Below are 15,465 nucleotides of genomic sequence, written 5' to 3' on the forward strand. Positions count from 1 at the left end.
TATTATTATTATTATTATTATTATTATTATTATTATTATTATTATTATTACCTGCCGGGTACTCAGTGAAGGACCAGACCAGGTTAGGTGGGCGGGGGGGGGGGGGGGGTGTCGCCTTGATCCATAAGGACACCTTGTCTCTTTCCAGGAACCATGCTCGCCAAACTTCTCATATCGAGTGTATTTACCTGACCCTGAAGGCCAGAGACAGCTTAGGGATTTTGTTGGTGTACCGACCACCTCGTGCGCTAACAGACTCCCTTAACAAACTGACACAGCTGGTCTCGGAGGTATTGTTGGAGTCCCCCAGGCTTCTAGTCCTGGGGGACTTCAACATTCCCTTCGCGGCCAGCTACGTTCCATCCGGTGCGGTTCGTGAATTCATGGATACCATGACTTCCATGGGGTTGTCTCAACTGGTCTCGGGTCCAACGCATTCTGCGGGTAATACACTCGATATGGTTTTTTGTACGGGTATGGAAAATCCGTGGGCGGAAATAACTAATATTTCCCCCCTGTCATGGACGGATCATTTCCTGGTGGAGGCAGTGATCAAGGCTTCTACCCAGATCCCTCCCGGAGGTGGCGGACCTATTAGAATGGTCCACCCTCGAAGGCTGATGGAACCCAAAACGTTCCAGGAAGCCCTAGAGGGGCTTATGGATGGAAATGATGGTGATTCTGTTGATGTCTTGACCGGCATCTGGGATACCGGTCTCTCTAAGGCTATACACAGTATCGCTCCCAAGCGCCCTCTCAGGCCTGCTTCCAAACGTAAGCCCTGGTATACGGAAGATCTCCGGGCAAGGAAGCGGGTCCTGCGACGGCTAGAGCACCGCTGGTGGAAACACCAGCGCTTATCCGACAAGACTCTCCTAGATCATCTTTTGAAGGACTATGGAGAGGCGATTCGTGCAGCTAAGAACTCGTTCTATGCTGCACGTGTCGCGTCCGCGGAGTCGCGTCCGGCAGAGTTGTTCAGGGTAGTGAGGGAGCTAACTCAGCTCCCTCCTGCCCTGAACCAGATCCTTGAACCTTCTAAGGCCTGCTGCGACCAATTTAACAACTTCTTCGCGGATAAAATCTCTCGGATAAGCGAAGGTCTTGAGGCCAGCCTTAGAGCAGAACCTAGAGTAGAGGTATCCAGGGCATCCGTGAACTTGGTTAGGCTGGATCAGTTTGAGTCTGTCAGTACCGAGGATGTGGACAAGATTCTTGGAAGTGTTAGGAAGACAACATGCTCTCTTGATCCCTGTCCCTCATGGCTAGCGGCACAGGGGGGCCCAGCTGTAACTTCATTGTTACAGCAGATTATTAACACCTCATTGAGGGATGGGCAATTTCCAACAAACCTGAAATTGGCCATAGTAAAAGCTTTATTAAAAAAGCCCTCCCTCGACCCCCTGTTGCACAATAATTATCGGCCAATCTCACTATTACCATTTCTGGGGAAGGTGATCGAGCGGGCAGTTGCAATCCAACTTCAATCGATCTTGGATGAAACGGAATATCTAGACCCATTTCAAACCGGCTTTTGGTCGGGTTACAGGGTTGAGACCGCCATGGTCGCCTTGGTCGATGATCTCCGTCTGGGCATGGACAGGGGAAGCGTGTCCCTGTTAGTGCTCTTGGACATCTCAGCGGCTTTCGATACCATAGACCATGGTATCCTTCTGGGGCGCCTGGCGGAGGTGGGAATCGGGGGCACTGCGCTCCAGTGGTTCCGGTCCTACCTCTCCGGGAGGTCCCAGATGGTGCAGCTGGGAGACGTGCGCTCCGATGAGAGGGCCCTTACATCTGGGGTCCCTCAAGGAGTCATTCTGTCTCCCATGCTTTTTAACATTTACATGAAACCGCCGGGAGAGATCATCCGGAGACATGGGGCGCGGTGTTCTCTATGTCTCCGACTGATGCAGTGACCGGGATTGGCGTCTCTCCTCTTGTGGCCTGTCTGGAGTCGGTAATGGGCTGGATGAGGGACAACAGACTCAGCTTGAATCCAGAGAAGACGGAAGTACTGGTGATAGGTTCCCCCGGTCCGGGGCTGGCGGTGGTTCCACCTGTCCTGAACGGAATCACGCTTTCCGTGAAGGACTCTGTACGCAGCTTGGGGGTGCTCCTGGACTCGTCGCTCCACCTTACATCTCAGGTGGATGCAACGGTCAGGAGCACCTGTTATCAGCTTCGGCTGATACGTCAACTGCGTCCCTACCTCGACCGGGGAGACCTTGAAACTGTTGTACACGCCATGGTAACCTCTAGATTGGATTTCTGCAATGCGCTCTACATGGGGCAACCCTTGTACCATACTCGGAAGCTGCAACTTGTGCAGAATATGGCAGCCCGTCTGGTCACTGGCACTGCCAGGGCCAGTCATATAACACCTGTCCTTAAAGACTTACATTGGCTGCCTATTCGCTTCCGGGCGCAATACAAGGTGTTGGTAATCACCTATAAAGCCCTAAATGGCTTGGGCCCATGGTACCTGGAGGACCGCCTCTCTCCGTACAATCCGCCCCGCGCACTTCGATCTTCAGGGCAGCTATTGCTAAGAGTTCCAGAGGTGAAATATAATTCCACCTCTAGGAGGGCTTTCTCCATCTTAGCCCCAAACCTCTGGAACGCGCTGCCCTTTGAGCTCCGCTCAGCCACCTCCCTAGCCCAATTTAGGAAGGGGCTAAAAACTCATCTATTCGAACAAGCCTACCCCTGACCAGTAATTCCCCCCCCCCCCCCCCCGCGTCAGCATTGTATGCCGGCATGATAATTTTATTATTTTTATTGAACTGTTTTAATATATTTTGTATGGTTTTTTTGATTAATTGTACTGTTACTACATGCTGTTCACCGCCCTGATTTTCAGAAGGGCGGTATACAAATAAAGTTTTATTATTATTATTTTTATTATTATTATTAACCTTTATTTATGAAGCGCTGTAAATTTACACAGCGCTGTACATGCAATCTTTTTAGTTAGACAGTTCCCTGCCCTCAGGCTTACAATCTAAAAGGACATGACACAGAAGGAGAAGGGAGTGGTGACGGGAAAGGGTAAGAGGTCCAGCAGTTCCTCTCTACCTCCGAGGCCTGGACCAAGGCAGGTGGACTGGAGGGAGGGCTTGGCTTCAAAATGGAAGGTTAATCATTATCCAGGGAAAATACATACTCACAAGTAGGATAATACATATACAGAACATAGCAATACAGGAAATGGATCGATAAACAGCCAACAACAGAAGATCAGATAGTAAGCGACAATTATGCGATGCCTGGGAAGGCTTCTCGGAATAGGATGGTTTTCAACTCCGTTTTGAAGCTGGTTAAAGAAGTGATGGCTCTTGCTTGTGGAGGAAGAAGGTTCCAGGAGTGAGGGGCAGCAAGTGAAAAGGGGCGAATCCGAGATGGGGCAGAGGAAATCCTGGGCTGGGACAGGAACCCTTGACTACCAGAACGGAGGGCCCTGGTGGGAAGGTGAGGAGAAAGAAGGTCTGATAATTAAGGAGGGGCCAGTCCATGGAGGGCTTTGAATGTCGACAGCAGGAGCTTATACTGAATGCGGAAAGGGAGAGGGAGCCAGTGAAGGGATGCCAACACAGGAGCGATGTGGTCAGAGCGGTGGGTGGAAGTGATAATGCGTGCAGCTGAATGCTGGACAGAGATTAAAGGACGGAGGTGAGAAAGAGGAAGCCCAGCCAGGAGGACATTACAGTAATCAAGTCGTGAGATCACTAGGGCATGGACCAGGATCTTGGCAGTAGAGGCGGAGAGATATGGTCGGATTTTGGCAATATTGTACAAAAAGAATCTACAAGCCTTGGCTGTGGTCTGGATCTGAGGGATACACGACAGAGAAGAGTCAAAGATAAAGCCAAGACTGCGGGCTTGCTGGACTGGTTGAATGGAGATGTTGTCCACAGAGACAGAAAAGGAGTGTTGAAGGGTGGGCTTAGGAGGAAAGACAAGAAGCTCCGTCTTGGACATGTTGAGCTTCAAACACCGATGGCGCATCCACTGTGAGACAGCTGTAAGGCAAGACGAGACTTGCTGTTCAAGCCTTGGAGAAAGGTCAGGGGCAGAAAGATACAGCATACAGATGGTAGGAAAAGCCAAAAGAGCTGATGAGTTTTCCTAAGGACAGTGTGTAGAGAGAAAACAGAAGGGGACCCAGAACAGAGCTCTGGGGAACTCCAACAGATAAGGGAACAGGAGAAGAAGTCAGACCCCCTGCAACTACTGCAAAAGATCTGCCAGACAAGTAAGATCTAAACCAGTCAAGAACAGAGTCTGAGAACCCAAGGTCAGAGAGTATGTCAATTAAGAGACGGTGATCAACAGTGTCAAAGGCTGCAGACAAATCGAGAAGAATGAGAACAGAGTAAAGGCCATTAGCCTTGGCCTGTAAAAGGTCATTCGAGATCTTAGTGAGAGCTGTCTCTGTAGAATGCCTTGGGCGGAAACCAGACTGAAAGGGATCGAGAATGGAGTTGGCTTCAAGAAACTCAAGACAGCACAAATAAACAACCCGTTCCAAAACCTTAGAAAGAAAGGGGAGAAGAGAAATCGGACGATAGCTAGACAAAGAGGAGGGGTCAAGAGAAGGTTTTTTTCAGAATTGGGGAAATAAGAGCATGTTTGAAGTCTGACGGGAAGGAGCCTGTAGAGAGAGAGAGATTGAAGATATGGAGAAGCAAGGGCAGAAAGGAGGGAGCTATAGAGATTAGAAGACGAGTAGGAATAGGATCAAGAGGACAGGTAGCAGGTTTGGAAGAGTTCAGAAGTGTAGAGAGTTCATCCAAAGAGGCAGGAGGAAAGACAGAAAATTTGTTAGGCGAAGGTGATAGAAGATTAAGAGCAGAAGAAGAATCAGGAGGGACTATCTCAGAGCGAATAGTGGTAATCTTAGAGATGAAATAGTTAGCAAATTCATTAGGAGAGAAAGATGAAGAGACAGGAGGAGAGGGAGGTTTAAGCAAAGTGTTGAAGGTGGAGAACAATCGCTGCGGGCGCCTCTCATTGGCGGAGATCAATGATTTGTAATAATTCTCTTTTGCCATAGAGAGGGCGTGTGAGAAGGAAGAAAGAACAAATTTGAAATGGATAAAATCAGCCCACTCTTTGGACTTTCTCCAAAGACGTTCGGCCGCTCTAGAGCAGGACCGGAGAAACTTAATGTTGGGAGTAAGCCAGGGCTGAGGTCTAGTCTTGGAGGAAGAAGTGCGTACAGAGACAGGGGCAAAATGGTCAAGAGTTGAGGAAAGAGTGGAGTTAAATAAAGACATTGCTGAATCAGCAGAATCCCCGAGATTTAGGGAAGAGAGAGATGAATCCAGGGTCAGACCAAGATGGTTAGAGTCGACAGATTGAAGATCACGAAAAATATTCCTGGTGTATATATATTCCTGGTGTATATTTGAATGTGGTAGCCAACTTTAAAGTTTCAGACAGATCAAACTGCAAAACTCATTCATATCGCAGAGGAAATTATGCACTCTTTAATTTTATTAATATCAATAGAAATTAATTCTGACAAATATGCAGAAAGCCTATTGTTTCATAATTCCACAGGCAGGATCTGCCAATCTTCCAAGACAGGCAACCTATGCAGGAGCCAAGTGGAAAGTTCCTTCTTCTTACTAGTAGGCACCAGTAATCAGCATGGTGTGATGATAATGTTGATTTATGGAAGTGCTGCTTACCAGAGAATCAGGGATGGCTTGTGACTTCCATGTCAGTGGGCTGGTGACTACATTCCACATATTACTCTCAACTTGAAAGGAGCTATCTAAGGTGCTGAATCTATTGGTGGCGTTCATGTTGTTGTTACGTGCCTTCAAGTCATTTCTGACATATGGGCCCGTTACAGACGGGCCTTTTAGTACGGAGTCAGTCCGTATTAGGGTTAGGAAGGTGCGGTGCTTCCGCACCCCCTAACCCTAGTACGGACTGAGTCCGTACAAAATGGCGGCGCCCCATCTACATGGGGGCCGCCATGACGATGTCATGACCGCACCGCCTCTATAAGGGGCGGCGTGGATGTGACGTCGTCTCTCCACGCCAGGGCGCTTAGTGCACCCTTTGCGCGGAGCAGGAAGGAGCTCCGTTTTGGAGCTCCTTCCTGGTTTGCGCAGCTGGGTGCAGCCTTCACACGGCTGCGCCCAGCGGTGCAAAGGAGAAAGGGGCTAAGCGGCCACTTTCTCCTCCTCCCCGCCATCGTGGGGTGTCCTTGGGGCCTGAAGCCCCAAGGACACCCCTTTCCAGGCTGCGGGGAAGCGGCCTTTTGCTGGATCGGGGCCTCAGCGGCTGCTGTTCTAGCCACTGAGGCCCCAATACCCCGGGGAAAGGGACGGGTACAGGCCGCCTCAAAGGGGCAGTCTGTAACGCGCCATGGTGACCCTAAGGTGACTGTATCATGGAGTTTTCTTGGCCAGATTTGTTCAGAGGGGGGTTGCCTTTGCATTCCTCTGAGGCTGAGACATTGTGACTTGCCCAAGTTCACCCATCTGATTTCCAAGGCTGATTGGGGACTAGAACCCTGGTCTCCCACTATCCTAGTCCAACACTCAAACCACTCCACCATTGGCTCTCAGCACCCTGGATAACCCCTCAAAACCTATACTAAAACCCACTGACATGGAAGCCACCGGTTGCCTATGTCATGTATGCTTGAATAGAACAAGGCCCTCTTCTGAGGTCTTGGCCAAGGCTAAAAGAAATCCACTGTGAAGTTTAAGAGTTGGACAAAACCTTACTAGTATGAGGAGAAATCAAGCTATAACCCAGGAATAGGAAACATTTATGTCTCCAGATACTGGGTTGCAACCTCAACCATCTCCTAGAATTACCAATGTGTGTTGGGAGTTGCAGTCTTAACAACAACCGTAAGTTGCTCACCCTTGCTATGAACAAAGCAAGTGGCATCAGCCAGAGTACAAATATGACAGCTTCACCTGTGGCCAAATTGGCCATGATTATTAATTTCTTGATTGCAGTTTACACATGTGTAAATATCATCTATGGGGATCCTGAGCAGTCTTTGGATTGTGGGAAGACAGCAGTTTTAACTCTTTTGCAGAGAAGTCAGGCCTGTCTATATTTTTAGCACATGCTCCATTTTGAGAGTGTTTTTTATCTCTAGTTATTTAGAAAGATTTTAATACGATAGAGCCAAATGCAGTTTAGGTCATCATAGGTTCTCACTTGCTATGGTATTGCTTTAGTCCATTTTCCCTTCACATATTGCCAAACAGAACATACAAATAAAGTCGCACATGGTACAGTTTCCTTTATGTAAATAAAATTGGAATAAACTTTCCTTCATATTAAAAATCAGCATGAGTAACAGTAGAGCTTTCTTTCAGATTGCTAGTTGTCCGTGTTCAGGAATCTTCTTTTTAAATAGAGATGCACTCAGGCTTGCGAATCTGGTACTTATGAAACCATAGATTTCAGGACAGTTTACACCAAATGCTAACTAAGCAGGTTTGAATAATCCCTGAAAGACAAACGAGGTGTAGCAGTTTAACAAATTTATCTTGGTCATGCTGCCTCAAGCACAAAAAAAATGAAAATGGAATTATATGGGCAGGACAATACATGGTGCAGTTCTTTTTAAACTATACCATTGAGACTGCAGAATGAGAATCATGCAGACGCCCAGATATTGTTGAACTGCAGTCTGCAGCATACATCACCATTGACTAAGGCAGGGGTAGGCAACCTGCGGCCCGCGAGCCGGATGCGGCCCGGCGAGGCCTTGGGACTGGCCCCAGCCCGGTCCTGCCGCCGATTGCCGCCGGGGCCTTTGGCGTCTCGCGCGAAGGGCATGGTGGGGCAATTGTCTATAGAAGCCTCAGAAACATGCATTTATCTTAACATTTTAAAAAAATCAGCACATTTTTTCGCGTGTCCTCCATTTTTTATTTAAAAAGTGCCCTCCATTTGAAAATTTTGTCCTACATTTGTCATGGTTTATTTATTTATTTAATTTTTAAAAAAATTATTTAATTATTTATTTTTTGGCTTCGGCCCCCCAGTTGTCTGAGGGACAGCAACCCGGCCCCTGGCTCAAAAGGGTTGCCTACCCCTGGACTAGGCAACTAGGACCTGAAGTTCAGAAAAATCTGGAAGGGTGCGTGATTCTCAGCCCTGAGATAAGATGCTTGTTTGGATGCTCACCTACTGCAATTAAGTTCTATTGAAATTCAGTAGAGGCAAATATAAATTCTACATTTAGGCCACAAAAATAAAATGCACATTTATAAGATGCGGGATACATGGATCAGTAATGCTACATGTGAAAAGGACCTTTAGGACTGTTGAGCATGTGTCGCACATGACCCAGCAGTGTGATGTTGCAGCAAAGAAGGTGAATGCTATTTTATCCTGCATTAATAGAAGCACAGTTTCCAAGTTGAAGAAAGTAATAGTCCCATTATATCAGGTTCTGGTCATGCCTTATCTGGAGTATTGCTTTCAGTTCTGGGCACCTCATTTTAAGAAGGATATAGACAAGTTGGGGAAAGTTCAGCAAAGGGCAACATGGATGCTAAGAGTTATGGAGCCCAAAATATGAGGCAAGGTTGAAGGAGCTGGCTGTGTTCCGCTTGGTGAAGAGAAGACTGAGGGATGAGATTATAGCACTCTTTGGCCCCATTCCCACTGGGCTATAAAGCAAATTAAGAATCGGATTATAGGGACATCGTTTCCATTTGAACTCGCGTTCGAGCATTGTTTAAGGAAAATCGTTCCCATTTGAATTTGAGTTTGATCCTACCGGCAAAAACCCAAATCAGTGGTGGATAACCTGGGTTATCCTGACGGCACTTTTCCAGCCTTTTTTTTTTTTTGCAGCTGCTGTGTTGGAGCTGGGGTAAACTAATGGGAATGATAGGTGTCCGAATTGGTATTTTGGGAGGGGAGGCGCAGTGTTCAAGGGGCTGTCCCGGGGATGTCACCAGCTTTGTTCTCTCCTGCATTCCTGGCACCATTTCCCCCAGTTCGCATAGCCTTTCCCCCCGTGGAGTGGGAAGCGGGCAAGGCGTTGCGTGTGTAGACAAATTATTTTTTTAAAATTTAGCTTTTGATCACCTAGGCGCTCTGTCGAGTGTCTGAACACTGCAAATTGCTCCATTAGCTCCCAAACCCAGTAAGCTCCTCCCTGCACCCCCCCCCCCCCCGCTCACAGAGATCGATGTATGAGGAGATCCACTGCACACCCTTTTTTAACTATTATTTCTTCTTTTCCCTTTTCTGTTTTGCTGAGCCCTGAGCACCTCAACGCTTCAGCGTCTGGGCGGCAATCACAATGACGCCTAGCTGCCCAAGTGCTCAGGCGCTTCAGCAATCCATTGACCAACCCCCCCCCCCCCCCCCCCGAAAAGCAGGTTTGAAAGACGCAAATGGGAACGGGGAACAAAAACAGCCTGAGTCAAAATGCATCGAAGCAACTGATGTCACCGTGACGTCTAATCACCTAAGTGCTTGATTGACAGCTTAAAAAAGGAAAAAACCGGTACCAGGCAGGCAAAAGGAATGGGGAACAAAAAAGTCTGTGTCAAAATACAACAGAGAAATATCAATGGGAACGAGAACATGGGTCAAGAAAAACCGAGTCTGTTTGCTCCCTTTTGTAATGGGAACGATGGACGTGATTCGAATACGACTTGGGAACTCGCTCTGAGTCTGACTCGCAGCAAGATTCGTCGCTTTATTGCCCAGTGGGAATGGGACCTTTAAATATTTCAAGGACTGTGATAGAGAGCGGGAAGGTAACAATAGAAGGAACTTCTTGGCAGTAAGAGCAGTTTTGCAATGGAGCAAGTTGCCCCAAGAAGTAATGGGGTCTCCTTCTCTGGATGTTCTCAAAGGGAAGCTGCACATCTATCTGCTAGGGATGCTTTAGCTGGAGATCCAGCATTGAGCAGAGGGTTAGACTTTATGACCCATGAGCCCCCTTCCAACGCTATAATTCTATGATTCTAAACTTAGAAGGCAAAACATATAGGGTGAAGGCAGATTTTTTCTTTTGCACAAAATTAATTTAGAATTAATTTAGAATCTAATAAAAGCTGTATCATTGCAAGGTTATCTGATCAGCTGTATCCCATTCCATGACTTTTCAGAGTCAGAAGCTGAGACCAGGGAACAGGTCCTTGTTATGTCTCAAGAAGCAAGGCAGTCAAGGGTTGAGAGAGGATGGTTGGGACTCAGCCAGGTGGGCACACAGGAGATCCTGACAAAACCTGGCTAACTGGTTATATGGCAACCTAGAGCCATATAATGTCACTCCACTACCTAGCTTGTTCCATATGACACAATGCAAGCACCCAGTGTTTCTCTCCCAGCCCGTTCCCTTGTTCATTCTCTGGTAACCCCCATCCTGTAGTTTGTCTCCCTGCCTGGAGATGTATAGAAAAAAAGGAATCCCCCAAAACTTCAGCCAACACCCTGAGACCAGGCAACTTTAATGTCATGTGATATTGCTGCTCCTGTGGCCCAGCTTTTAGGAGTACAGACTCAAACCCAGATGGGATAGATCAAACCTAGGCTGACTGCCCAGCTTCTTTTCTGTAGCATCTGCTCTCTCCCACTCCCTTTATCAAACTTACATAGCTTGTCTCTGCTTGCCTAAATCACTCAGTTGCTGTCATGTATGTTAAATTCCTTTTTGGGGCTTTGTACAATCTGCAAAGCAACTGCATTTATAATTTGTTCAAATAAACAGGGGAAAGCATTGCTATAGAATAAGACTTTAACCAGTTGGCCTGGCCTGAAGTTTAGATTCTAGTATTTATTTATTTAATTGCCACTTATCTGTTTTTATTTTGTTGTTTTTGGTAGATGCTGAGCTCCAGTTTGTATCAACTAGTTAAAAGAATGTGTATCCATTAGTTCTGTAGAGCAGCTGGAAGACTGTAGCACAGACAATGAGAGCCAAAATGCACACAATCAGAGGCTTCTACAATCCCTTATTTGTGCTCAAGCACATCCCCATTTATCCCATCTCAAGAGATTAAAATATGGAGAACTCTCTGTCATTCAGAGCACCACGGACTTCTTCTGTGAATGGCCTTCCTTCAGTTGTTTCAGTAAAATGGAAAGGAGTGATGGAGAGATAGGGCATACCCCCATGGCACCACCTTTCTGTGATGGTGGGACTGTGTGCAAGGAACTGTGCAATGGTAAAATGGCTGCTGGTATGACCTCCCATGTCAGACAGGGTTTTGCTAAAAAGCCAGACTAAATGTGCCAAACAGATGCTGGGCAGCAGCAGTATTGGAGTGTGCCACTGATGGAGGGTCTCTCTTAGACATTGGCAATAGCACCGTAGCTAACATTTCTTAATACTGTGCAGACAAAGGAAATAGTAAACTATTCTTGAAGCCTTTTACCTTGTAAACCCTATGATGAGACAGTCCAAAATGAAACAAGAGACATGGCCAGAAGATGAGACTCCTAGATCAGAAGGCACTTAATGAGTCTTGGGAAGAGGAGAGGACAGGTATGACCAGCACCGTGGCTAATAATGCAACAAGACCCAAGCCAAAAGGAGATCCAGGTATTGACATGCTCAGAAGTGAAAGGAAAGACTGAAGCTGAACAACACATATTATAGGAACATGGAATGTGAGAGCAGGAGACAAGGGAAGCTAAACATAGTAAAACTAGAAATGGAACATCTAACACATAAACCAGGGGGTAGGCACCTCTTTTTGAGCGGGGCGGGGTGATGTCCCTCAGACACATGGGGGCCGAAGCAAAAAAATAAATAATTAATTTTTTTTAAAAAAACGAAATATATAAATAAACTAGGACAAATGTAGGACAAACTTTTCAAATGGAAGACACTTTTTTTTTTAAAAATGGAGGACACGTGAAAAAATTTGCTGATTTTTTAAAAAACCGTTAATATAAATGCATGTTTCTGAGGCGTCTATAGACAATTGCCCCCCAAAGGCCCCCTTGGCAATTGGTGGCAGGACCGGGGTGGGGCCGGTCCCAATGCCGTGCCGGGCCGCATCCGGCCCACGGGCCACAGGTTGCCTACCCCCGATATAAACCATAAACTGAAGTCAACTTGATGGAAGTTAACAACAACAAACAACATTTGACATTAGAATGCAACAAATCTAACATATCTAGCTTCCTAGAAATGTCCCCACAAGTCCCAGAATCACCTCCTAGCCTAGTGCTACCCAGAGTGGAGGTCTGTGGACTGGTGCCAGTGTGCAAGTATTGGCTGCTGGTCTGTGACAAATTTCCAGGAAAGAAAGATGCAGATGTACAGTAATAGGTGGGCACAAATAGAGTTCTGGTCCCTCACATCAGAAGCAGTGCCCTTGCATGTCCAGTGGGTAAAAAACAAACAGTGCACTCCTGAGTTCTGAGGTGGAATTCAAGTACTGTATTCTGGAAATACTGATAATGATCTCAGGAATAGTGTGTGTGTGTGTGTGTGTGTGTGTGTATTTCCATGTGTGACGTGTCTCAAAATATCTTGGTATGCATTTGCACACGAGGTTACCTACATAGTTAACACTATATCTACACTGCAGAAATAAAGCAGTTTGGCACCACTTTAACTGCCATGCCTCAATGCTATGGAATTCTGGGACTTGTAGTGTCGTGAGTTATTTAGTCTCTCAGTTTGAGAGCTCTGATGCCACAACACACAAGAAATCCCAGGATTGTATAGGATGGAGCCATGGCACATAAAGCTGTGTCAAAATGTATTAATTCTGCAGTTTGTGTGGCAGAACCCTATGTCATATGGTTTTTCATCATCACACTTTAATGGGAATTCTTGCAATTATAGTTTTGTGGATCTCTGTAGAAGAGGGTAACAGATCTGTAATGGCTGGATCGATTTATGTACATATATTGACAATTTTTGTATATCACTTTTCAAAGCTTTTGATGTAGACAGGTCTGGAGTGGCATCTTGCCTTAAACTAGGATAGCTAGCTACCTAGTGACCTTTATTGCCTGGAAGTTCAGGGCAATAGTCAGTTGTTTCCTCACTGTTGTCATTTTGATCCATGCCCAACACCACCACTGCCCTTTGAAAATCTTGATGCCTTTTGCTTGCATTAAATATACAGTAGGCCCTCCACATTCACTGGAGTTAGGGGCACAGGACCCCCATGAAAGTAGAAAAAACACAAATAAAAGAACCACTCCTTTTTTTGCTTGAGAGGTCATCTTTCTAGGACTCGCTAGGTATTTTAGCACAACTCTGTGGTCAACATCTGCCTAAAGCTGACCACAGAATTATGCTGGGGACCAACAAATGTCTAAAGAAGTGTTTTCTCTAGTAATCTTTAGGTCCTCCAGCACAATTCTATGGTCAATTTCCAGCAGAATTTCTCTAGAGGATCTAGGGATTCCTAGAGAAAACATATTAATCAAATCCCCCAAATAAGCAAAACCACAAACATCAAAGCTACGAATGTGGAGGGCTGACTGTATATTCAATTTTAAGTCCCCGTAAGGCTTTGGAAATACAACTTTGCATCTTCTCCTCAAATGAGAGCTTGGAAGTAACACTTTACAAGTAATGATGTTACCTGTCACTTTTACTTTTGGGGGGAAGCTAATGAGGCTATAAGAATTGTCATTTCCCAAAGTAGAGTAACAACTGATAATTTTATTTCATCCTGTTTACTTCTTTCTTTTTCTCTCTCTCTTTTCTTTCTTCTTTCTTTTTGTTACTTTTTGGGAACAAAAATGTTGAGGATTTAAAAAAAAAAACCTTTAGGGTATTTCTTAATTTTTTGACAATTTAAAAGAAATGAACCCCAAAATAGCAGAAAAGTAACATGTAATACTTTAAGCAATGAGAAAAACCGAGTAACTGGTAAAGGGAGGAGAGAATACTAGTGAGGAACATTAACTATTCCATTTCAAAAAATTACATTTTCAAGTTTTGCCCCTACTCCTACCTGAGAGGAAACCCCAAAACTGCAGTTATGATGATTTCTCCCATATATATAAGATGAAGCAAATTTGTACATTGACTTTGCTTGCTCAATTAGAACTTTTTAATCTCTAACCCTATTTATTTTTATTTATTTTTGTTCTTTGTCTTCTGTGGCATCAGTAGTCCTTTTTTAATTCATTGTGTCTTTGGGGTGTGTCTTTGGGGACAAGTAATACACTTTGATGTATTTACAAACTAATAGATTGCATCATGTGACTCATTTGGCAACTTGCATCCTTTGTCTTGTCCAAAAGATGTGTTGTGTCTATTAATTTGAACGTCTGTATGTGCAGCAATGTAAATATTTAATGTGTGAGAAATTTTACTGGCATCTCAGTTCCTGTATTTCTTGCTTCCCTTTCAGTGGCCCCACCGTCAAGATTAAGATATACTGTTGTTGATCATGACAGTATTCAGATTTCATGGAAAGCCCCTAGAGGGCAGTTTGATGGATATAAACTCCTTGTCACTCCAAATGCAGGTAAGTGGAGCGCGAGAGAGGGGAATGAATGCTCACACTGAACTGCAAGGTTCCTTAAGAATTGATCAGGAATGGTGGCCAGTTCATCTAAAACAATATCTGATTCTTGTTAATTAATGGTGTTATTCCCCCCTCCCAAAAAAAAAGTATGGAAACCAGAAATTGACTAATGTTAATGCTAACTTTTCTCTAAGACAGATCATAAGTAGTCACCCATTTGAGATATTCAGCACCAGGAGAGGGCAACTGTCTGGGGTTGAAGGGTGCAGGAGGACAAAGCTAAACCCCTCACATTGCACCCTTTACTAAAGGTTTCCAAATGCCCCAGGCAATCTCTAAGATATTGTTGGGCATGTTAGGTCCAGGGGAAGCCACTTTTTCCAACTGGAAGTGACTTGGAAGTAGACCAACATATGCATAATGCAAGTTGACCTCTTAAAATTAACAGTATGTTTATTTAGTATCTCACCTATTTCTCAGAGCTGACACTCAAGATAGTTTACAGAAATTAAAACAGATACAGACAACACACATTACAAATTAATTACAAATATAGTGATTAATCCCATTACAAATGACAAATTAACAGTTTATTGAGACCAGAGGTGATTTGGATTTATTTGGATTGTAAAATATCTGTACTGTATTTGTATATGCGTCCATAATGAGATATCTTGGAGACAGGACCCAAGTCTAAACACAAAATTCATGTATGTTTCATATACACTTCATACACATAGCCTGAAGATAATTTGGTACAATATTTTTAAAATTAATTTTGTGCGTGAAACAAAGTTTGTGTACATTGAACGATCAGAAGCAAAGGGATCACTGTCTCAGCAACTCATGAAAAAAGTATTGGTTTGTGGAAATTTTTGAATTTTGGAATTCTGGATAAGGGGATATAGAATTAAAAATCTTTTAAGATATAGCTATTAAAAAGGCAAGAAATAAAAACAGTACTGCACACTACTAAAAGTACTTTCTGTATTAAACAAAGGCTAGC

The 15,465-nt window shown here is 44.8% G+C and overlaps 2 protein-coding genes across 3 annotated transcripts in view; both read left to right on the plus strand.

The window, feature by feature from the left end:
• The window catches only part of DEPTOR (DEP domain containing MTOR interacting protein), a 741,617-nt gene that overhangs the window by 136,501 nt on the left and 589,651 nt on the right, over nucleotides 1-15,465 (plus strand). The window lies entirely within an intron of this gene.
• Nucleotides 1-15,465, plus strand: part of COL14A1 (collagen type XIV alpha 1 chain) — a 180,076-nt gene that overhangs the window by 22,635 nt on the left and 141,976 nt on the right. Inside the window, 1 exon segment of the mRNA XM_042461761.1 lies at nucleotides 14,343-14,459. Within this exon segment, the coding sequence (XP_042317695.1) occupies nucleotides 14,343-14,459 (117 nt within the window).

Source organism: Sceloporus undulatus, chromosome 4, assembly GCF_019175285.1.
Source record: "Sceloporus undulatus isolate JIND9_A2432 ecotype Alabama chromosome 4, SceUnd_v1.1, whole genome shotgun sequence".
Taxonomy (NCBI): domain Eukaryota; kingdom Metazoa; phylum Chordata; class Lepidosauria; order Squamata; family Phrynosomatidae; genus Sceloporus; species Sceloporus undulatus.